Source organism: Haliotis rufescens, unplaced genomic scaffold (genome assembly GCF_023055435.1).
Source record: "Haliotis rufescens isolate VD_foot unplaced genomic scaffold, xgHalRufe1.0.p SCAF_50, whole genome shotgun sequence".
In the NCBI taxonomy this organism is placed as follows: domain Eukaryota; kingdom Metazoa; phylum Mollusca; class Gastropoda; order Lepetellida; family Haliotidae; genus Haliotis; species Haliotis rufescens.
Window position 1 is genome coordinate 718,629 of NW_025964224.1, and position 23,283 is coordinate 741,911.

General features: G+C 43.5%; 1 protein-coding gene across 2 annotated transcripts; it reads left to right on the top strand.

The window, feature by feature from the left end:
* The first annotated feature begins 6,789 nt into the window (after positions 1–6,789).
* LOC125374048 (deoxycytidylate deaminase-like) lies at positions 6,790–17,652 on the top strand. 2 transcript variants are annotated; one of them, XM_048384758.1, is made up of 6 exons: positions 6,790–6,907; positions 12,099–12,192; positions 15,423–15,531; positions 16,073–16,205; positions 16,600–16,813; positions 17,006–17,652. In XM_048384758.1, exons 3-6 carry the CDS (start codon positions 15,481–15,483, stop codon positions 17,094–17,096), a joined length of 489 nt encoding a protein of 162 aa, XP_048240715.1. In that variant the 5' UTR covers positions 6,790–6,907; positions 12,099–12,192; positions 15,423–15,480; the 3' UTR covers positions 17,097–17,652. The 2 variants fall into 2 exon arrangements, with proteins under 2 accessions (XP_048240715.1, XP_048240716.1); XM_048384759.1 differs by lacking the exon at positions 12,099–12,192 and having other exon boundaries at positions 6,798–6,907.
* Positions 17,653–23,283: the final 5,631 nt, after the last annotated feature.

A 23,283-nucleotide genomic window follows, 5' to 3' on the forward strand; every position in this document is an offset into this window, starting at 1 on the left:
TTAGGAATATGCAAAGTGTTTTGTCGCTTTTATTTACAAGTTGAAACACATAGATGTAACAAAATAAAAGATGGTGAAAGGATGTGTAATTTATGCAAGCAAGATGACTTTGATGATGAGTATCAGTATTTAAAACAAAGTGATTTCTTGGAAAGGAAAAGAATGTCGTTAACCATGGAAACATTTAAAATAGCCAGGAATAAAGCAAGAGCTTTAAAAGTAGATTGTGTTAAGACATCTTAAGACCAGAAAACCACACATCTATTGTTTACAGGATGCACACTTCACATGTGTTATGGAGACACAAATATATTAATGACACTCAAATGAGTGCAGAATTAGTTTATATTCAAAGAATAATTTGACTTTGATCTTGTCAGAGAAAAAAGTACGTTGGTGAGGAAAATTATCACGCACGCCAGACTAAAATTTCTAACACACCACCTAACACATATAGTACGGTCCAAACCATGAATCTGCCTATTTCCTGTTCTCTATTTTATATTCGAGGACGTCAGGAAATTGTCTTGTCAAAAGTCCAACTCTAGCTATAGATTAGATCAAATATCTAATTACACTACAATTGACTGATACTGAATACACCAAACTGCTGAAAAAGTAAGGAAGCTGAATTGCAATATATCAAATACATGGGCAGTGATAGCATAAATGTATTTAACTTAAATGGAAAACTGTCTTGGGAAACACTTTAACCGATGTTAAAAGTAAAAGTATTAAATCTCAATATCACAAAATGAAAAGGAAAGAAATCAACAAATTATAGCACAAATTTTGCTAAATGAACCTGAACTACATGCTAAATGCCTTCGTCTAAGTTAAAGTATGTGAGTGGTGATCACCTTAGCGCTACGATCATGTTGTGGCAGGACGCCTGAATTCTAAAGGTGAACCGACATGGACAGACATGGACGTGGTGTATGAATGCAGGGAGCGGTCAGATTTCGATCCTGTTTTTTTCTCTGGGGTGTGAATGGCGATTCCCATCCTAAAAAGACAACACAATACTTATTTTTTCAACTTTTTAATCCCCACTCACATGAACCAACAAAACAAAACAAAACAAAACAAAATAAAACAAAAAGTCACAGGATGAGGGGGCGTCTTGTGATTTTTTGTGAACAGGAAACTATTTTCTTTTTTGCCACTAGGGTGTAAACGTATGTACACTACTAAAACGCAGTGAACAAGTGTCAGTCATAAACGGCAGAAAGGTTGGTTCTTTTGATGTAGGGTACGTGTCTGGGCACTCAGTCGAAAGGCAGGCATCTCATCCACAGTAACGGAGGTAGTCACTTTGGTATGAAACCATTCTAAAACCTTGGCATCATTCTTGTCGGTGCCCTTCCAGTCCAACGTATCTAACACTTGATTAAAAGTCCATCCATGCACGCGATAGGTTAGCATGTAGAGACAGTACGCCCAACACAATGTGCTGTATTCATGTTCATGGGCGTGTATTTCATTGTTGTTCCATCTGACACATCTTTAAACAGGGGTAATGAATACAGTCCATAGCTATCCATCATTTCCAAGGATCCAGGAGCTGGACGGTAGATGCTTACCCAGCGTGTGCCAGGTTGATCGCTTAAATCTGTGTTGACCACGTAGGCTTTGGGGTAAAAGGGATCATCCTGTTGCCATCCCAGTCTGGCAAAGTCATCTCTGGCCAGGGTGCCTCGGTAGATGGTATGAAGTGGTTCATCCTCAGCCATGATGGCTTCTAAGGTGCTCAATCTAAGTGGTTCATTCATGGTAGGAAGGGGGTTTAAAAAAAGTGAGGCATGACCGTCTGTCACCGTTCTTTTTTATACCATCATCGCACTCCTGAAACGATCTATTTCCAGAACATTTTCGTATTCTTCATGGCAGATGAGGGTGACCGGGTTCTCGAGAGCTTGTCCAAACTGGATTTCCAAACCCAACTTGCCAGTGTGTCGAGGATAGTTGATGCCTTCATCAGTGCCAAGGTCTGGGGTGAGATCCACCACCTACAAGGTGTAACCTTGAGCCAAGACCTTGGGAGTCAGCTCGCAGGTCTCAGGCCACCACAGCTGCCCCGTGTTTCAGAACAGATTCATGTAGACTTGTTTCAAATGGGCGGTGTTGTTGCTGAAGTCGCTTTTCATTTCCGTGTGAAAGTCTCTATCGCCTCTCGGTATGGCATAGGCGGTCACTTGCACACGGGAAAGGGGATACTTGGCAGTTACCCCAGCATTCAGACTGGACACGTGAGTTTCTCGGACAGCAGGATCGATGTTGAGTTGATGGACATAAAATTCGGCTTTGGTCAGGGCTAGTTTGTAGACACCATCACCAGCACACATGAAGAAGAACTCATCGGGACTTCGCAGCAATTCCAGTTTCATTGGGATGCCATCCAGCAGATAATGGTCTTGAAGAAACAGGTCACAGTGTAGACGTCTTGTCAGTTCCACTTTTTTAGTGGGCATGATGAGATCACACCGCGTACTGACGCCAGTGTTTCTTGCATTCACATCTGCATCAGGATTGAGATGAGGTGAGGTGAAATGGGGTTTAACGTCACATCCAAGATTATTGCACTTAAATAGTGACGTGCATGTACGTGTGTGTGTTTGTGTGGCTGCTTGTACTAGTCCGGACTGATGCCGATTAATAGTGCTAGCTCACTGAGATACCATGCAGCAGTTTAACATGAATACCCAACTCAGACACAGTATACTGACTCTGAGACAATCGCAAAACAGGGAATGCATCAAGTTGTTGACTGTTGATACGTGGTTATCCGCCAGCGTGGTATCTGTGCCATCTTCTTTCGTCACGCGTAGACATACTCTCAGGTAGCACTGTTTCAAATCAATGTAAGCATTCACGGGATTGGAAATGTTAAACATGGTCCTGCCACAGAGGATGGCGCCAAGGGACTATAGCGAATCCACTGACCCTCTTGCACCGAGGTGGACACCGGGGGTACGGTAAAGAGATCCAACTTTGAACATTAGCAAGCATCTGGGCACATCATGATGGATGGATGGATGGATGGATGGATGGATCTTCCTCCCCCTCTCTCTCTGCCTTGAAGGACGTCTGGTCAGGTTGAAAGTCTGATGAGGATTGACCTTTAAACCCTTCTTCTTTTCCTTTTACAATGTTTCTGGAGGGGGGTGGGCTGCTGTTCCATGATGTTTCAGACTCTCTGACCATTTGCGTTTGCCAGCAACCATATCACTCACCAAACCGGATTTGATCTTTTTACCCATCTTGAGCACTGATGTTCCAGCAGATTTAAGGAAAGGCAACGCCATCTTCAAGATACCTCCGAGGCCACTGCCATGTTGATGATACCATCCTTTGTATACTTTGATTCCACTCCAACGCTGACTGAACTGTCCCGATCCATCTGGTGTGCCAGAGTTATCAACGACATCTGAAGTGAAGTGTCATGATGGCTTTCCCCATCGTCCCTTGTCGTCCATGATATAGAGTTTAATATCGTCAAAGGAACCATGCAACAGTCAGAGGTAGCGAATGTGCAGAGGGCTTTTAATCACCACACTGTCTTGTATCATCTTCTTTGACACAGGCACGTGGATCAGCAATGGCGCCATCGTATTGCCCACAATTTGATCTTCGACCAGGTTGGTGTAAATGTACATGGTATCAAATCCTGACAGACGATGCGCTTTTGTATCACCTGTGATTTCCACATAGCCACCTGTCATGGGAGTAGCCCCCTCTTGCCACTGGGCCAAGGCACTCAAGGGAACAGGCGTCTCAGTGTAGGTTTGATAGTCTTCCTCACCGAGGAGCGGTAGTTGAACAAATCCGAGCATTCTCGAGAGTGGACTTGGCATGATCACTTCCGTGGAATAGAGCAGTCCACCAATATTTCCCATGATAGGATGATTGATTGCTACTTCTTCAGGGGCTTGGAATCGCAGCTTTCCATCTCCAAGCATCTTTCCATCTCCCATCAATGACAAACCGTTTGCCATCACTTTTGACTAGGGCTGAGGGCTGTTCTTTCAAGACACCTGTAATATGTTCCTGAATCAAACGGTTGAGGGTTTTCACCGAATCTCCAGATGAATAGATGCCTTTCCCTATAGGAATCTTCTTGCTTTCGTAATGGGCTACACCATACTGTGGCTGGGGTATAGCGCTCTCCGTGCTTTCATACATAAGGGTGTCTTTTATCAGTTTGAGGTTCAGCGCAAACCAGTCAACAGGTGGGGAGACGTTGTACCATGTCATCGGAAAGTGAATTTCGCTGACAGCCACCTCCAACTGTTGGCAGTCCAGATGCAGAGGATAAGGCAACTTGATTTTATATGCATTGACGGTGTTGTTTGGATAGATGTCCATGGAGGCATCGCTGGGCAGGGTCATGTAAAAGTCTTGTTTTGCAAAAAGGTGGCAGCCATGACGTTGTGAGCTAGGGTAAAAAAACTCTGGGTAGATGAGGTATCAGGTTGAAGTCTTCTGGCAGTTGTCGTGGGGATGTTTGGTGAGACGGTCAAGGTGGGTGGTGGAAGTATGTATCCCAAGCAACTGGAGAACAGGGCTGTCCACAACTGTTTCTCTCCGTAATCCAATGCCAACTGAACCATGCTCATGATGATCACGCCATATATCACCATGATCTGAGCAAAAAGCATGACTTCACTGTGAGGTAACGTCATGCCAAAACAACACCAAGGGGAGTGTCGACGCTGGGGATGTTGTGGTGCAGCAGCAGCAAGGGGAGGTTCAGTGGTACACACGGATGCAGAGAAGCTTCTCTGCAGTGGCGGCGGTGGTGGTGGTGGTGGAGGTTCTGTCATTGCGTGTGTCCACCCTCTGAATGAGCCCGAGTGACAGCAGGCTCCTTATTTATATCTATAAATGATCTTCAGGGATCGACGAATTAAAACTGGCAGGATAGCCGGACCATGTCACCAAGACCTCTTTTTGACTCTGTTTCGGTTCTGAACGTCTTTTCAGCACACGATCCACGGCATACACATTGTCTGTTTTCAAGATGGGCTGTATTTCTTCAGGGTAAAAGGTTCCTTTGAGGACTTCACCATGATCATCTTTGATCTGATACACGGGAGGTCTTCTCCCTGTCACCGTAAACAGTTCCGTGGTCCAGTTGGGGAGATAGCCTTTCTCAAAGGTGCCTTTGGTTTTGTTCAGACGTACACGGGTGCACAGCGCTGCTGCCGTCGTCGTTGTCGTTGTTTCTGCATGTAGTCTAACACCCGGATTTCTGACAGGGGATCTCCTGGGAGGACGTCCTCAGGTCGCTGACCGATTGTCCTATGCACACGACGGTTGTATGACTTGACCAACTGGGGTAAGACTTTCACAAAGTGTCAGGTACCATACTGAGTAAAGTATCGCCCCATATATTTTTCAGCGTGTGTTGAAACCGTCCCACCATGGCTGCTTTCGTTTCAGGATTTTGACTGGTGTAGAAATGAATGCTGTGCTTCGTCATGAGAGCCTTAAAGGGTGGTTGACAAATTCTCTGCCTTTGTCTGTTTGCAAATTGAGCAGGGAGTGGTCCTTTGGCTTGTTACATCAGCAAGGTTTGAAAACCTTTGGTCAAAGCATATTGCTCGACTTGTTCAGGGTTCTCTTCAACAAAACAACGTGAATGTCATCCCCTGGCCGGCTCGCTCCCCTGACCTCTCACCAATCGAGCACATGTGGGATGAGATGGATCGACGTCAACCACGTGTTCCACAGACACTCCAGGAACTTCGAAACATGCTCCAGCAGATATGGACAAATATCCCACAGGACTTTGTTCGACACCTGGTCCATTCCATGAGACGAAGATGTGTCGCAACCAGAGGTGGACACACATGCTATTGATTTGTAAATTGACATTTTGGCATGTTCCTGGGTTTTTTTATGAAATCACGCATTTTCTGAAGTCAGTATGGCAAATTAAACCATTTGAACACTTACAGGAGTCTTTTATCTGTTGCAAACCGAAATTGTTTCAGATTAGGTAAAAACATAACTTTGCATTAAATCTTATTCAATGTCACAGGAACTTTTGTAGTTCAGTGTATAATATCAAGTATTAATAATATTTATAGTATGCATAGCTTATTAATTTGGACAAGCCGTGAATCTAAATGTAGTTTATGCATGGTGAGTTGATACTATGTGATGTTTTTGTTTTATTTAATCTATTAGATATTTTCATTGTATTTTTATGCATATTTGCAGAGTTAGAACCAACTAGCGTATGTGCATTGCACATGAAATAAAGTCCAGTTGTCAGTTCACACCCCAGTAGCCTTTTCTGTGTTTTGCTGCCCTAACCGGAGCCTTGCCCACTACTACACCATAAAAAAAGCGGTGAGAAAGGCTGACTGCTGGAGTTCTACTATTTCATTGCAATACCTCTTCTCAGTCCTCTCAATTTGCAAAGGCTGCTGTGCGACAGTGTTGGTTCGAAAAGCTTCCTCACCCTTCATACTTGCCAGACTTGGCACCAAGTGATTTCCTAAACTGAAAGAACGCCTTTGTGAAAAGGGCTATGACCTCAAAGCTGCAGTAGAGGGTATTTCAGGATGGGTTAAGAAAACGTCTTCCTGACTGGAATTGAAAAGCTTCACTATCGATATGAGAAGTATATTAAAAAGTAGCGAGCTTATGTTGAAAAATAGATTTAAAAACATGTTATCAATGAGGAAGTCCAGGATTACACATATCAACCACCCCTCGTATCTCTGGGGGTGGACCTACTTTTGTCTGTAGTTTTCCTGGTTGGTTGGGCTTGTAATAAACAAGCAAACACACATTTCCTACCAAGAGGCTTGCAACGAGCCGGGTCTCACGTTCGACGCTACTGTAGTCATTTCGTGACATCTCATCAGTTTAGCACGATACATCACTTCAGTAATTCGTAAGTAACTATAACTGTCAAGTTTACACATGTAACGTCTTATTTCTTATGCCCGTTCACATGTCATCCAAGATCGATGTAGGCATTTATAAACATGCAGGTACATCGACTCATAGCAGGCTATTCAACTAAGACGCCGGCATTCACGGTGCATGGATGCATTCCTTAGGCATACACGAAAACTGGCCATGGGTTCGATTCCCAGACTCTGTCTCTTAAATGACAACATTTTAAAAGAAATAGTATTATTTGATAAATTTTGAATTGTTTTAGTTTTAGAATAGTGGGGTATTATTGTCAACTGAGATTAATGAAGGCGGTGCCACTCAGTAGTGTAAAATTATTGTCCCCCTGACAGTGGCACGTGAGTTCATCTATATACTGCTCACAAAAAGTAGGGGATATTGAAATTAAAATCAGTGGCACAAAGACAGATATATAGAGGCCTACAAATAATTTATGTATGATTGAGGAAAAGCATAGGTCCATCTGAGCATGCCTCACAATGACAACCAGATGCCCTTGCATCCAGGAGAATTGCACCCAGACGTACCAGGGGGTGGGGATGAGAAATCACATCTTGTGTCACACATGCAAATGACAAAATCCACGTGCCTCACGTGCAAAAAATGGGTGTTTACATAAGTCTTGGACCAAGTTCATCCATCACTTCACCACTTTCCACAATGCAAAGGTTACGAGAAGACGAAAGGTTGAGAGCAATTGGGATGACCCAGGCCGGAAGAACGCAGGCGTACACAGCAGCACAACTGCATGTCTCACAGTCAGTAGTCAGCCGGTTGTGGGCATGTTACATTGCCACTGGAAGGGTTCAAGACAGATCCTGAAGTGGTCGTCCAAAATGCACGAACAGACGTGTGACCGGCGGATCATCACTGGAGCCCTACGTGATCGACGTTTAAATGCGACACAGCTGCATCTCATCTCCACACAAACGGTACGAAACTGGCTCCATGCTTCAGAACTTCGAGCAAGGCGACCTTACATCACATTACCCCTAACAAACCGTCACAGACAAACCGGCGAGAGTGGGGTCGTCGTCACAAGAGGTGGAGCAATGCCCGGTGGTCCCATGTGATGTTCAGTGATGAGTCGAGGTTCTCTTTAGACTTGAATGATGGCCGTCGTCGTGCCTGGCGTCGTCCTGGTGAGCGTCATCAGCCAGCTGCCATGATTCCACATGATCGGTATGGGAGGGGTTCTGTTATGGTGTGGGTAGGAATAACGGTGACAGCCAGAACCGATCTCCACATCTGCCAAGGAAGAGTTACGGGTGTTTACTATCGGGACAACATCATCACGCCACATGTCCTGCCATTTGCACACCGTCACTGACAGGGTTTCATCTTCAAGGACGATAATGTCAGGGCTCACCGTGCGCACGTCGTCCTTAACCATTTGCGGCGGCACCAAATTGAAACTCTTCCATGGCCAGCGATGTCCCCCAACCTCTCCCCTATAGAGCATGTGTGGGATATGCTCGGAAGACGAGTGCAGAGGCGGCATCCCCCATGTCAAGACTTGCAACAACTGGGCATGGCACTCCAAGAGGAATGGCAGAGGATTCCCCAAGTTGACATTGGTCGCATCATTAGGAGTATGAGACGTGGGTGTAATGCTTGTTTGGCTGCTAATGGTGGGCCAACCCGGTAATAAACCATTTATGACTTTTGGGTTTCGAACCCCTCATGAACTTTCCAGCGTCTACAAAATGAATTTGCAGCTTGATCAAAGTCATAACTTTCAAACCTGTTTCTTAACATCCTCATTTCCACATTATTATTGTTACCCAATGAAAATTAAACATAATTCTGAAGCTTTTCGTTGTAACTTTTCAATATCCCCTACTTTGTGTGAGCAGTATATATTGACGTAATTAATATCAACTAGTGTTTTAACTCCTTAATTGTGTTTTGATTTTTAATTTTGTTTAATACTTCGTACAACCACTCGTGACCAAAGTTATGGCATAAATCCTGCTGGGAATCATGCACGAAGCAAAAGCACTGTAAGTCCCCATGATCACCAGTAAGGTGGTCTAGCTTTGGTTGCCAGTGCTCTATAGCCTGGTTTTACTTTCTATTTGACAAATTGACTGAGAACTTATTTGTTTTAATATTGCTCAGGTTTGCTTCATGTCTACACTGTGATATTAACCTTACCGTTTTACTGTCCTTTGACGACAGGAATTGTATAATAATAAACTTGTTCTCATCGCGATGTGGCTGCAATATTGCCGATGCGATGTAAAACTATAAGTCTCACTCACCAAAGATAACCCAAACGTCCAGTGAGCAAACACAAGAACACCATCCAGATCTACATGTCCAGCCTCCTTTGAGCGTGACCAAAAACAAGAACACCATCCAGATCTACATGTCCAGCCTCCTTTGAGCGTGACCAAAAACAAGAACACCATCCAGATCTACATGTCCAGCCTCCTTTGAGCGTGACCAAAAACAAGAACACCATCCAGATCTACATGTCCAGCCTCCTTTGAGCGTGACCAAAAACAAGAACACCATCCAGATCTACATGTCCAGCCTCCTTTGAGCGTGACCAAAAACAAGAACACCATCCAGATCTACATGTCCAGCCTCCTTTGAGCGTGACCAAAAACAAGAACACCATCCAGATCTACATGTCCAACCTCCTTTGAGCGTGACCAAAAACAAGAACACCATCCAGATCTACATGTCCAGCCTCCTTTGAGCGTGACCAAAAACAAGAACACCATCCAGATCTACGTGTCCAGGCTCCTTTGAGCGTGACCAAAAACAAGAACACCATCCAGATCTACATGTCCAGCCTCCTTTGAGCGTGACCAAATACAAGAACACCATCCAGATCTACATGTCCAGCCTCCTTTGAGCGTGACCTAGCGTGACCTGGCGTCTTTGTTTTTTTCCGATTGTCTGATTTGTAATTTATGTCTTATAAATGTTTATCACCTGTACTTTTGGTAAATGCAGTTTGATGTCAGTTGAGTAATCTTACTTTCACGTAACGTTATCTCACTAGTCTGCTGTTAATTTGTTCTCTACGTGAGTGAAGGGTGAAAAGGAGGATGTCAGGTTCAGAGATTGTTCCTAGGTGACGTCCGCCATGATACAGTTCGAACGTTGAAAACTTGTACAATTGTATTTTTCAAATGTGAGTTAATTATCATTTGACGAGCGTGACGTGTCGATTCCCTAATTGAAACAGTACCATAACCCAGAAATATGTACGTAAAAGAGCTTAGTGTGAAACCAACAACCAACCAACAAATGGACTACAATCAATAAATGTATTGCACACGTTTACAAATCAACAGAAATTACTGAACAGCAATTTCAATGGCAGTACACAATAGAGTGGTAGTACAATATTCAATGGCAGTACACAATAGAGTGGTAGTACAATATTCAATGGCAGAACACAAAAGAGTGGTAGTACAATATTCAATGGCAGTACACAATAGAGTGGTGGTACCATATTCAATGGCAGTACACAATAGAGTGGTAGTACCATATTCAATGGCAGTACACAATAGAGTGGTAGTACCATATTCAATGGCAGTACACAATAGAGTGGTGGTACCATATTCATTTGCCGTACAGTATAGAGTGGTGGTACAATATTCAATGGCAGTACACAATAGAGTGGTAGTACAATATAAAGCAGATATAAATAACAACAAAGACAATAGGAATGGAACAAAATAAGAACATATATAATGAGATGCTGATATATTTCTACAGAACTGAGATGAAATATTTTCTTGCCAATGTCTGTAACAACCGGGTACGTGGCGAGAACACAATCTGTTTGTGACTAAGACATTTTTAGGAAACTCGTTTCTTCTATTTCAAATAGGACACACGAACGTGTTGTGTGTACTTCGCTTGCGACCACAGTCCCTATGTCTGTCTATTGTTGAGGCGATCAGCAAATATAGCTCCACTCTTTCCAAGAACTGTAAGCAAAAGTAAACTACAACTAGGTCACGTTAGGTCATTAATGTGAGTGGAGGAAGATAAACTTTTGATATTGCCAGGGAGCAACACAGTATACCGTTACCGCAGATAAACTTTAACCACTTGCAGAAATCTGCTACGTGTGTAGTGCAGGGAATACAGGGCAACTGTAATTATCGTGTTATGAACGAGCACACACAAAGTTAATAATCTGATTAATTACAACACCAAGAGATGAATATCCCTGTTGACATGAGTCTAATAAATAAAGTTATGTCCCTTTACCACCGTCCCATGCAGTTCTTGACGGCACACATATTGTTGAAGCTTATATCATTTCATTTACATATTTTTTAAGATAGAACCTGTATAAAAACTGTGCCATTGCTTACACAATGTTCAAACGTTTACTAGCACTTCAAACTTAAAATGTCTCAGTTAACGTTAACAGTAACGTAAATACAACCCGGGGGCGTTCCGGTATTGACACTCGCGTGTCAACTCTAACTTGGCACAGGTTGTTTACATAACATTATATGTATTGGAAATTGGAAATGCAGACATCAAACCGGCAAACAATTCTCTATCATTAAACTCACAACAGGGATGAAAATTACACGATTGGATCAGTGCTCAGCAGTGATCTGCTCGTAACTGCAATACTTGGGTCAACATAACCTAGGCTCGACTCAAACATCCCCTGGGTCTAACATTTAACATTGATTTATTTTCTGACAGAACTTCTTGAACTTGAAATTGAGGAGAAAAACAGAAACTTCAAGAGTACATCTCTGAGAATTGTTTTCAATTTCCCGGAAGCTTTCTGTTCCTAGCAGTAAAGGGGAAGATTCAGAACGAAATATGCATTGTATGAATGTTATGCTGGCATCAGGATAGGAATAATCGGTGTATGAATATAGCTATGAACTGGGTATTTTACTTTCATATGTGTATAGCATCGCTTATCTACTATAATTAAGGTGTACTGGGTAAAACATCAGTGCAACAGTGTTCACCAGTGTGCCATATCAATAAAGCCACACACACTAAACAGACAAGAAGCTGGACAACGTGAATTGAGTTCTATACTAAGAACATCCCTCGATTTCAGTGCAAAACATGAACATTTATTGAACTGGACAATCCCAATGCACCATTAAGAGGCGGATAAGTTGTGTTTGAAATAAAGATATTTTTACTTCTTTAAACAGCTACAGTGGGTTGGTGATCATACGCCATGTCTGCAAACTAAGAGGAAACAAGAAATACTACCATTGCTTCACCAAACCCACCAGAAAACACCAGGTAAACGTCGATTGCCATAATAGTACATGTGTTACATAAGAGTGGTGTTTATACCATTGGTGTTTGAGATACACTGACGTAACAATTGTGTGATGGTATATTTTATTATATACTATTAATCAAGTCCATGTGATATATGAGTCTTACATTTTTATATTAAAGGTCATTTTTTGCTCTTCTGTTTACACGAAGACTCTAAACATCGGTGACTATCCTCTTCATGTTGTTTAAGTCAAATAACATTCATGTCCTTAAATTATACTAAAATATATATTAAACCATAATAATTGTGAATATGAAGTAACAATGTGTTGGTAGGGTGTATTGGACATATCATTAGTAACGTGCATGTTATCTTGGCAACAGGATGTTTAGTACACAAATGGCTTCACCGCTCGCCTCAAACGTCACTGCATTGACACAACTGAACACATCTGCCCATGTATTGCATTGACCGCTACTTGGTAGTCATCCACAGTATGCAGTTATAAAACTGAAATTAGTGAAATGTGTGAGCATCTGTCCGCCCAGGAAGGTTTGATCATTCATCATGCACTACTGATTCGTTTAAAGTATAGTTTTCATATTTGAGACCCATGTTGCCTGTTGATGTGGTGGGACTAAATTAATTTGACACCGAAATCTCAGACAATGTCAGTACAAGTTGTTAGTACTTCCAACTTTAAATGTCTAAGCTTAACTGGTGATACAGTGACATTTCCATAACCATAACTTAATAATTAGTCCTAACGCCACAAACTTGACTAAGTCCTGATGTGTTCCGAGAATAGTCTCCTTATATGGAAAATTTTTTTCCAAAGAAATAGAAACTACAATCCACGCTCGCAAGCTGATATGTCACCTCGTTCTACAGTGGAAATAGCTGACGCTCCGAGTATCAACGCGACCCTGTTATCTGAAGCCATTTAGTTCAGAATTTACATCATGTATATCCACCATTACATCATGAACACCCACCAATGTAAACTGCACTCATAGTACCAGTGTAACCTGCACTCACAGAGCCAGTGTAACCTGCACTCATGGTGCCAGTGTAACCTGCACTCATAGTGCCAGTGTAACATGCTCTAATAGAGCCAGTTTAACATGCACTCATTGTGCCAGTGTAACCTGCACTCATAGTGTCAAGTAACCTGCACTCATAATGCCAGTGTAACCTGCACTCATAGTGCCAGTGTAACCTGCACTCATAGTACCAGTTTAACCTGCACTCTCAGTGCCAGTGTAACCTGCACTCATAGAGCCAGTGTAACCTGCACTCATAGTGTCAAGTAACCTGCACTCATAATGCCAGTGTAACCTGCACTCATAGTGCCAGTGTAACCTGCACTAATAGTACCAGTGTAACCTGCACTCATATTGCCAGTGTAACCTACACTCATAGAGTCAGTGTAACCTGCACTCATAGTGCCAGTGGAACCTGCACTCATACTACCAGTGCAACCTGCACTCATAGTACCAGTGTAACCTGCACTCAAAGTACCAGTGTAACCTGCACTCATAGTACCAGTGTAACATGCACTCATAGTACCAGTGTAACCTGCACTCACAGAGCCAGTGTAACCTGCACTCATGGTGCCAGTGTAACCTGCACTCATAGTGCCAGTGTAACATGCTCTAATAGAGCCAGTTTAACATGCACTCATTGTGCCAGTGTAACCTGCACTCATAGTGTCAAGTAACCTGCACTCATAATGCCAGTGTAACCTGCACTCATAGTGCCAGTGTAACCTGCACTCATAGTACCAGTTTAACCTGCACTCTCAGTGCCAGTGTAACATGCACTCATAGAGCCAGTGTAACCTGCACTCATAGTGTCAAGTAACCTGCACTCATAATGCCAGTGTAACCTGCACTCATAGTGCCAGTGTAACCTGCACTCATAGTACCAGTGTAACCTGCACTCATATTGCCAGTGTAACCTACACTCATAGAGTCAGTGTAACCTGCACTCATAGTGCCAGTGGAACCTGCACTCATACTACCAGTGCAACCTGCACTCATATTGCCAGTGTAACCTACACTCATAGAGTCAGTGTAACCTGCACTCATAGTGCCAGTGGAACCTGCACTCATACTACCAGTGCAACCTGCACTCATAGTACCAGTGTAACCTGCACTCAAAGTACCAGTGTAACCTGCACTCATAGTACCAGTGTAACATGCACTCATAGTACCAGTGTAACCTGCACTCATACTGCCATTGTAACCTGCACTCATAGTACCAGTGTAACATGCACTCATAGTGCCAGTGTAACCTGCACTCATAATGCCAGTGTAACCTGCATTCATAGTGCCAGTGTAACCTGCATTCATAGAGCCAGTGAAACATGCACTCATAGAGTCAGTGTAACCTGCACTCATAGTACCAGTGTAATATGCACTCATAGTATCAGTGTAACCTGCACTCATAGTGCCAGTGGAACCTGCACTCATAGAGCCAGTGTAACATGCACTCATAGAGCCAGTGTAACCTGCACTCATAGTGCCAGTGTAACCTGCACTCATAGTGCCAGTGTAACCTGCACTCATAGTACCAGTGTAACCTTCTCTCACAGAGCCAGTGTAACATGCACTCATATTGCAAATGTAACCTGCACTCATAGTGCCATTGTAACCTGCACTCATAGAGCCAGTGTAACCTGCACTCATAGTACCAGTGTAACTTTCTCTCACAGAGCCAGTGTAACATGCACTCATAGTGCCATTGTAACCTGCACTCATAGTGCCAATGTAACATGCTCTCATGGTGCCAGTGTAACCAGCTATCACAGAGCCAGTGTAACCTGCACTCATAGTGCCAGTGCAACCTGCACTCATAGTACCAGTGTAGCCTGCACTCATAGTGCCAGTGTAACCTGCACTCATAGTACCAGTGTAACCTGCACTCATAGTGCCAGTGTAACATGCACTCATAGTGCCAGTGTAGCCTGCACTCATAGTGCCAGTGTAACCTGCACTCATAGTACCGGTGTAACATGCACTCATAGAGCCAGTGTAACCTGCACTCATAGTACCGGTGTAACATGCACTCATACTGCCAATGTAACCTGCACTCATAGTACCAGTGTAACCTGCACTCATAGTGCCAATGTAACCTGCAGTCATATTGATAGTTGGACCTGCACTTCCAGCTTGACTCGTACAGATTCGAGATGTCATCATTTACATTTGCTACAAATCTCTCTCTTGTACTTTTGTGTTTCAAGCTATGAAAATGCTAAGAATGAGAAGAGGAAGGGGTACATAGGTTGGGAGGAATACTTCATGGCCGTCGCTAAGCTCTCTTCACTGAGAAGCAAAGACCCCAATACACAGGTAAGGAGAGCGCACCTCCATATTGATGAAAACGTCCCATTTCACCTCCAGCTACAATATTTGGAGAGGCTCTATTATGATGAGGTATCAGCGTACAAAATCTGTCGTGTGTATTTAATGCCTCGTGTGAGGATGAACGCCCTAAGTTTTCATAATGGAGCAAAGCTTTTACAGGCGGTAAATTTTAAATTCTAACATCATCAGAACTTTCTATGAACCAGAACTCTAAACATGTACAGGCTACTACATCAATCCTATGTTACATCTTGTGTAACATCTTGTGTTACATCTTGTGTTACATCTTGTAATACATCTCATGTTACATCTTGTATTACATCTTGTGTAACATCTTGTGTTACATCTTGTGTTACATCTCATGTTACATCTTGTATTACATCTTGTGTTACATCTCATGTTACATCTTGTATTACATCTTGTTTTACATCTCATGTTACATCTTGTATTACATCTTGTGATACATCTTGTGTTACATCTTGTCTTACAGCATATGTTTCATCTTGTTTCACATTTTGTGTTACAGGTCGGAGCTTGTATTGTGAACAAAGATAAGAGGATCGTCGGTACCGGTTACAACGGAATGCCCAATAACTGCGGTGATGACGAACTACCGTGGGGCAAGGAAGAAGGTTGGGACAAGAATAAGAAACTTTATGGTATGAGATTTACTATCACAGTAGTCTCCATTAAAGGTGAATGTCATTTAAGCACACTTGATATCACTATTCTCTAAATAACAAATTCATATGAATGCTAACTTTCTTCATGTACTCAATGACAAAATATGACATTTTGAAAAAGAGTATTTTTATTCATTAAGTCCACATAAACACTGTGAGCGAGTGAGTGAGTGAGTGAGTGAGTGAGTGAGTGAGTGAGTGAGTGAGTGAGTGAGTGAGTGAGTGAACAACGAGCCACGCTATCAGGGCATGCTATGGTGGGGTTTTCATGACATGGTGGGCAGAGAGTAGTAGGATTAAGGAGAAAGTGAATTATTGTGAGAAGAAAACAGTTCGAGCCACTTCTTCTTATGAAAGTATTTATGTCCAGTCTGCCACGCTGAGCTGAACGCCATACTGAACAGGTTCTCTGCTGACTTGAAAGACTGCAAGATCTTCGTGACTCTGTTCCCATGTAACCACTGCACCCAGATGATCATTCAGTCTGGAATCCATAAGGTTGTCTACTTGTCAGATGAGAAAAAGGAAAAGGACGAGGTGAAAGCATCAAAGAGACTTCTGGGCATGGCTGGTGTCAAATACAGGTCAGTGATTGTTGTAGAACATATTTACTTTCTTCTTGTACTTGAGTTGAGTTTGAGTCAAGCAGCCTAACTGTCCCGATGAAACGCTATCATGACAAAAAATCATTGCATACGAATATTTGAATACCGTAATAACAATATCATCATTGACAGCTGCAATGTGCATCTAGAATGTAAACATATGTATTTCAGACCATATCGAGGAAAGAGGGACCCAATCGAGATACAGTTGCCTCCAGGTCCTACTGATGATGGTGGAAAGATGGACCCAATCCTGCTATAGTTTGCTGTATGTAATACTGATGTTCGTGGAAAGATGGACCCAATCAAGTTTCATTGTCCGCCAGGCTCCACTGATGTTCGTGGAAAGATGGAACCAATCAAGGAACAGTTGCCTCCAGGTCCCACTGATTGTCAGAGATGGAATGGTTACCTGAACTCAAATCTCATCAATAAGTGTTTCTTTCATCTGGTTAATGAGGGGAACATGTTTACATAACACTGATTTCCAAATCAACAATACATAGTTTAACGATTGATTTGTAGTTCGAGATTTATGATAAGCAAAGTATTTTGGAATGAATTTGTATGTGAACTGCTGTCTTAGATTCATGGGCCACTCACTGTTCAAATTCTTCAAGTTTGTAAAAGATGACGTTTTCTAATGTAACCAGACACAAACGTAACACCTCTTGCTTCTTCGTGCACAGATTTTACTGATTTCTAGCATCCATCCTCCCAATATACTTTGGGTGGAGGTTGTTTTATCTATACGCTTTTACTTATACTTTTACTTATACTTTTACTTATACTTTTACTTATACTTTTACTATCTTAGCGAATACAAGCTGCCCTATGACGCTCGAGCGTGATGATGTTGGTCAAAACCCTCCACTATAAATCAGTTAAGCATGACACAAAAGAAAATATGGAACTTCATAGTAATTATAAAAAGACACTCGACTTTTTGATTGGTTTAAATTGGGTCGTTTAATTTTATTTGTGATAATTCAATTTGATGTAATAATAATTACAAATATCTGCTTAAAGTAGAGTAAAGAGTAGGGTCCACTGTACGGTTCCGACCATGGCTTATCAACGTGTTTATAAATCCTTATCAGCTGCTGTGATACTGTTCCACACAAAGGGAAAGTTGACCACTGGAAAATGGTAGTCCTCCCTCTTTTCAAGCAGTCTTGTGGATAGTTCTTGTCACCCGAATATTCCTGCACAGATGCACATATGAAACAGATGCGGCAGTTCCCCCGACTCAACCTTTCTTCAGATAGACATGTGATAGAGACATTGATTTTCCAGTATACCTGAAATGCCATTTGGTATCTATTTCATCTTTGTCATTCCAAAGTTGACTTAAAATGTAATTGCTATGCTTCATTGAACGTAATTGTCACGCTTCTGTTGTGCAATATGCTTGCATTGTATACACTCTCATCCCCTTCGTATTTCTTGAAAGATAAATAAACAGAATAAAGTAAACTTTCTTGGTCTTGTGTATTATCATGTTGTTAGGGTATGTGAGCTGGACATCGTAACGGCAATATCTGAGGCGTATGAGATCGCCAGCAGCAAGCTCCATCCAAATAAACAAAATGAGGCCTGTGTGACTGTGTCGAACTTAGACTTGAAATATAACATGAAAGGTCAACGCAAGAGAATATCCATGGTCCTGGTTGAATAGGAAATACATTTTTAAAACTCAACAAGAGATTACAGACTGACTGAAGTTTTTAACAAAAGGAATCCCAGTTCTTCATTTCCCGATGTCTGGCGAAAGAGTATTATATGCCTGCTTCACAGGACTGGCAGCGTGCATGATCCAGAAGGTTTTCATCTAAGTGATTCATTGTGTAAAGTGTTAAAAGGTTTGTTAAACCAAAGACGTAAACACTAACATAACACTAATAATATAATATCGAATCGTAAGCGGGCATTCGGTCACATCTATCTGCTATTGACCATACTTTTATTCTTGAGGGTATCACACAAGAAGAGGGTCAGATTGTATTGTCTCTTCATTGACTACTCCAAGGCCTTTGACTGTGTTAAATGTTGAAGTCTCAAGTACATGACAATCATGACGATCTTTTGTAAGTTTATTGTTTCTATGTACTCCAAACTCTCAGCGTGTGTTAGGACGGACACTGGGTTGTCAAACTATTCCAATTGCAAGGGTTAAATTGAGCCTCAAATCTTCACAATATATATCAACATGAAGTGAGTGACTGAGTATGGTTTAACGCCGCGTTAAGCAATATTCCAGCAATATCACGGGCTTCACACATGTCAGGAATCGAACCCGGGTCTTCGGCGTGACGCTTTAACCACTAGGCTACCCGACCGCTCCTATCAACATGGAACTGAAATGGAAGAAAATGGCGGAATGGGTATAATTATGTCCTCGGAAAGTCCTAGTTTTGCCCTATTGTATCGTGATGATGTGGAGAAGTGTCACTCACAATGACAGAACTTCTCAAAGGCTTGGACACCAGGCTTGCCGTCAGAGAGGATACAACACTTATGTTGCACTGAATTTTCTAGGGTGAGAAGTGCTAGGTGGATTGAAAGTGCCTCACCATGGCAAGGTAACCTGGTAACTTGTCTGCCACGTAGCTTTGTGCTAGGCTCAGGCTGGTCATAAAGTATGACCCTTATTTATCGGCCACAAGCTGTCTAGGGACCGGTCATTTCCTACAGGGGAGGATAGGTAACTTGTCTGCCACGTAGCTTTGCGCTAGGCTCAGGCGTGTCACAAAGTATGGCCCTTATTTATCGGTCACAAGCTGTCAAGGGACCGGTCATTTCCTACTGGGGGTGGGGGGTGGGGGGGGGGGGGGGGGGGGGGGGGGTGGGTAACTTGCTAACTTGTCTGCCACGTAGCTTTGCGCTAGGCTCAGGCTTGTCACAAAGTATGACCCTTATTTATCAGCCACAAGCTTTCAAAGGACCGGTCATTTCCTACTGGGGAGGATGGGTAACTTGCTAACTTGTCTGCCACGTAGCTTTGTGCTAGGCTCAGGCTTGGCATAAAGTATGGCCCTTATTTATCGGCCACAAGCTGTCTAGGGACCGGTCATTTCCTACTGGGGAGGATAGGTAACTTGTCTGCCACGTAGGCTTGTCACAAAATATAAAAGCATAACCCTTATTTATCGGTCACAAACTTTCAAGGGACCGGTCATTTCCTACTGGGGGGGGATGGGTAACTTGCTAACTTGTCTGCCACGTAGCTTTGCGCTAGGATCAGGCTTGTCACAAAGTATGACCCTTATTTATCGGTCACAAGCTGTCAAGGGACCGGTCATTTCCTACTGGGGGGGAAGGGTAACTTGCTAACTTGTCTGCCACGTAGCTTTGCGCTAGGATCAGGCTTGTCACAAAGTTTGACCCTTATTTTTTCGGTCACAAGCTTTCTAGGGACCGGTCATTTTCTACAGGGGAGGATGGGTAACTTGCTAACTTGTCTGCCACGTAGCTTTGTGCTAGGCTCAGGCTTGTCACAAAGTATGACCCTTATTTATCGGTCACAAGCTGTCTAGGGACCGGTCATTTCCTACTGGGGGGGGAGGGTAACTTGCTTACTTCTCTGCCACGTAGCTTTGCGCTAGGATCAGGCTTGTCACAAAGTTTGACCCTTATTTATCGGTCACAAGCTGTCTAGGGACCGGTCATTTTCTACAGGGGAGGATGGGTAACCTGGTAACTTGTCTGCCACGTAGCTTTGTGCTAGGCTCAGGCTTGTCACAAAGTATGACCCTTATTTATCGGTCACAAGCTGTCTAGGGACCGGTCATTTTCTACAGGGGAGGATGGGTAACTTGCTAACTTGTCTGCCACGTAGCTTTGTGCTAGGCTCAGGCTTGTCACAAAGTATGACCCTTATTTATCGGTCACAAGCTGTCTAGGGACCAGTCATTTTCTACAGGGGAGGATGGGTAACTTGCTAACTTGCTGCCACGTAGCTTTGTGCTAGGCTCAGGCTTGTCACAAAGTATGACCCTTATTTATCGGTCACAAGCTGTCTAGGGACCGGTCATTTCCTACTGGGGGGGATGGGTAACTTGCTAACTTGTCTGCCACGTAGCTTTGCGCTAGGTTCCGGCTTGTCACAAAGTATGACCCTTATTTATTGGCCACAAGCTGTCTAGGGACCGGTCATTTCCTACTGGGGAGGATGGGTAACCTGGTAACTTGTCTTCCACGTAGCTTTGCGCTAGGCTCAGGCGTGTCACAAAGTATGACCCTTATTTATCATCCACAAGCTGTCTAGGGACCGGTCATTTCCTACTGGGGGGGATGGGTAACTTGCTAACTTCTCTGCCACGTAGCTTTGCGCTAGGATCAGGCTTGTCACAAAGTATGACCCTTATTTATCGGTCACAAGCTGTCTAGGGACCGGTCATTTCCTACTGGGGAGGATGGGTAGTTTGGTAACTTGTCTGCCACGTAGCTTTGCGCTAGGCTCAGGCTTGTCACAAAGTATGACCCTTATTTATCAGCCACCAGCTTTCTAGGGACCGGTCATTTCCTACTGGGAGGATGGGTAGCTTCCTAACTTGTCTGCCACGTAGCTTTGCGCTAGGCACATGCTTGTCACAAAGTATGACCCTTATTGATCGGTCACAAGCTGTCTAGGGACCGGTCATTTCCTACTGGGGGGGATGGGTAACTTGCTAACTTGTCTGCCACGTAGCTTTGCGCTAGGCTCAGGCTTGTCACAAAGTATGACCCTTATTTATCAGCCACAAGCTTTCAAGGGACCTGTCATTTCCTACAGGGGAGGATGGGTAACTTGCTAACTTGTCTGCTACGTAGCTTTGCGCTAGGATCAGGCTTGTCACAAAGTATGACCCTTATTTATCAGCCACAAGCTTTCAAGGGACCGGTCATTTCCTACAGGGGAGGATGGGTAACTTGCTAACTTGTCTGCCACGTAGCTTTGCGCTAGGATCAGGCTTATCACAAAGTATGACCCTTATTTATCGGTCACAAGCTGTCAAGGGACCGGTCATTTCCAACTTGGGGGGATGGGTAACTTGCTAACTTGTCTGCCACGTAGCTTTGTGCTAGGCTCAGGCTTGTCACAAAGTATGACCCTTATTTATCAGCCACAAGCTGTCTAGGGACCGGTCATTTCCTACAGGGGAGGATGGGTAACTTGCTAACTTGTCTGCCACGTAGCTTTGCGCTAGGCTCAGGCTTGTCACAAAGTATGACCCTTATTTATCGGTCACAAGCTGTCTAGGGACCGGTCATTTCCTACTGGGGGGGAAGGGTAACTTGCTAACTTGTCTGCCACGTAGCTTTGCGCTAGGATCAGGCTTGTCACAAAGTTTGACCCTTATTTTTTCGGTCACAAGCTTTCTAGGGACCGGTCATTTTCTACAGGGGAGGATGGGTAACTTGGTAACTTGTCTGCCACGTAGCTTTGTGCTAGGCTCAGGCTTGTCACAAAGTATGACCCTTATTTATCGGTCACAAGCTGTCTAGGGACTGGTCATTTCCTACTGGGGGGGAAGGGTAACTTGCTAACTTCTCTGCCACGTAGCTTTGCGCTAGGATCAGGCTTGTCACAAAGTTTGACCCTTATTTATCGGTCACAAGCTGTCTAGGGACCGGTCATTTTCTACAGGGGAGGATGGGTAACCTGGTAACTTGTCTGCCACGTAGCTTTGTGCTAGGCTCAGGCTTGTCACAAAGTATGACCCTAATTTATCGGTCACAAGCTGTCTAGGGACCGGTCATTTTCTACAGGGGAGGATGGGTAACTTGCTAACTTGTCTGCCACGTAGCTTTGTGCTAGGCTCAGGCTTGTCACAAAGTATGACCCTTATTTATCGGTCACAAGCTGTCTAGGGACCAGTCATTTTCTACAGGGGAGGATGGGTAACTTGCTAACTTGCTGCCACGTAGCTTTGTGCTAGGCTCAGGCTTGTCACAAAGTATGACCCTTATTTATCGGTCACAAGCTGTCTAGGGACCGGTCATTTCCTACTGGGGGGGGATGGGTAACTTGCTAACTTGTCTGCCACGTAGCTTTGCGCTAGGTTCCGGCTTGTCACAAAGTATGACCCTTATTTATTGGCCACAAGCTGTCTAGGGACCGGTCATTTCCTACTGGGGAGGATGGGTAACCTGGTAACTTGTCTTCCACGTAGCTTTGCGCTAGGCTCAGGCGTGTCACAAAGTATGACCCTTATTTATCATCCACAAGCTGTCTAGGGACCGGTCATTTCCTACTGGGGGGGATGGGTAACCTGGTAACTTCTCTGCCACGTAGCTTTGCGCTAGGATCAGGCTTGTCACAAAGTATGACCCTTATTTATCGGTCACAAGCTGTCTAGGGACCGGTCATTTCCTACTGGGGAGGATGGGTAGTTTGGTAACTTGTCTGCCACGTAGCTTTGCGCTAGGCTCAGGCTTGTCACAAAGTATGACCCTTATTTATCAGC

Excerpts from the sequence above, each read along its gene's own strand:
- LOC125374048 (XM_048384758.1), top strand. The coding sequence starts at position 15,481 with ATGGCCGTCGCTAAGCTCTCTTCACTGAGAAGCAAAGACCCCAATACA. Across the intron at positions 16,206-16,599 it reads CAAGAATAAGAAACTTTATG|TCTGCCACGCTGAGCTGAAC; the intron begins GTATGAGATTTA and ends ATTTATGTCCAG. Across the intron at positions 16,814-17,005 it reads ATGGCTGGTGTCAAATACAG|ACCATATCGAGGAAAGAGGG; the intron begins GTCAGTGATTGT and ends TATGTATTTCAG.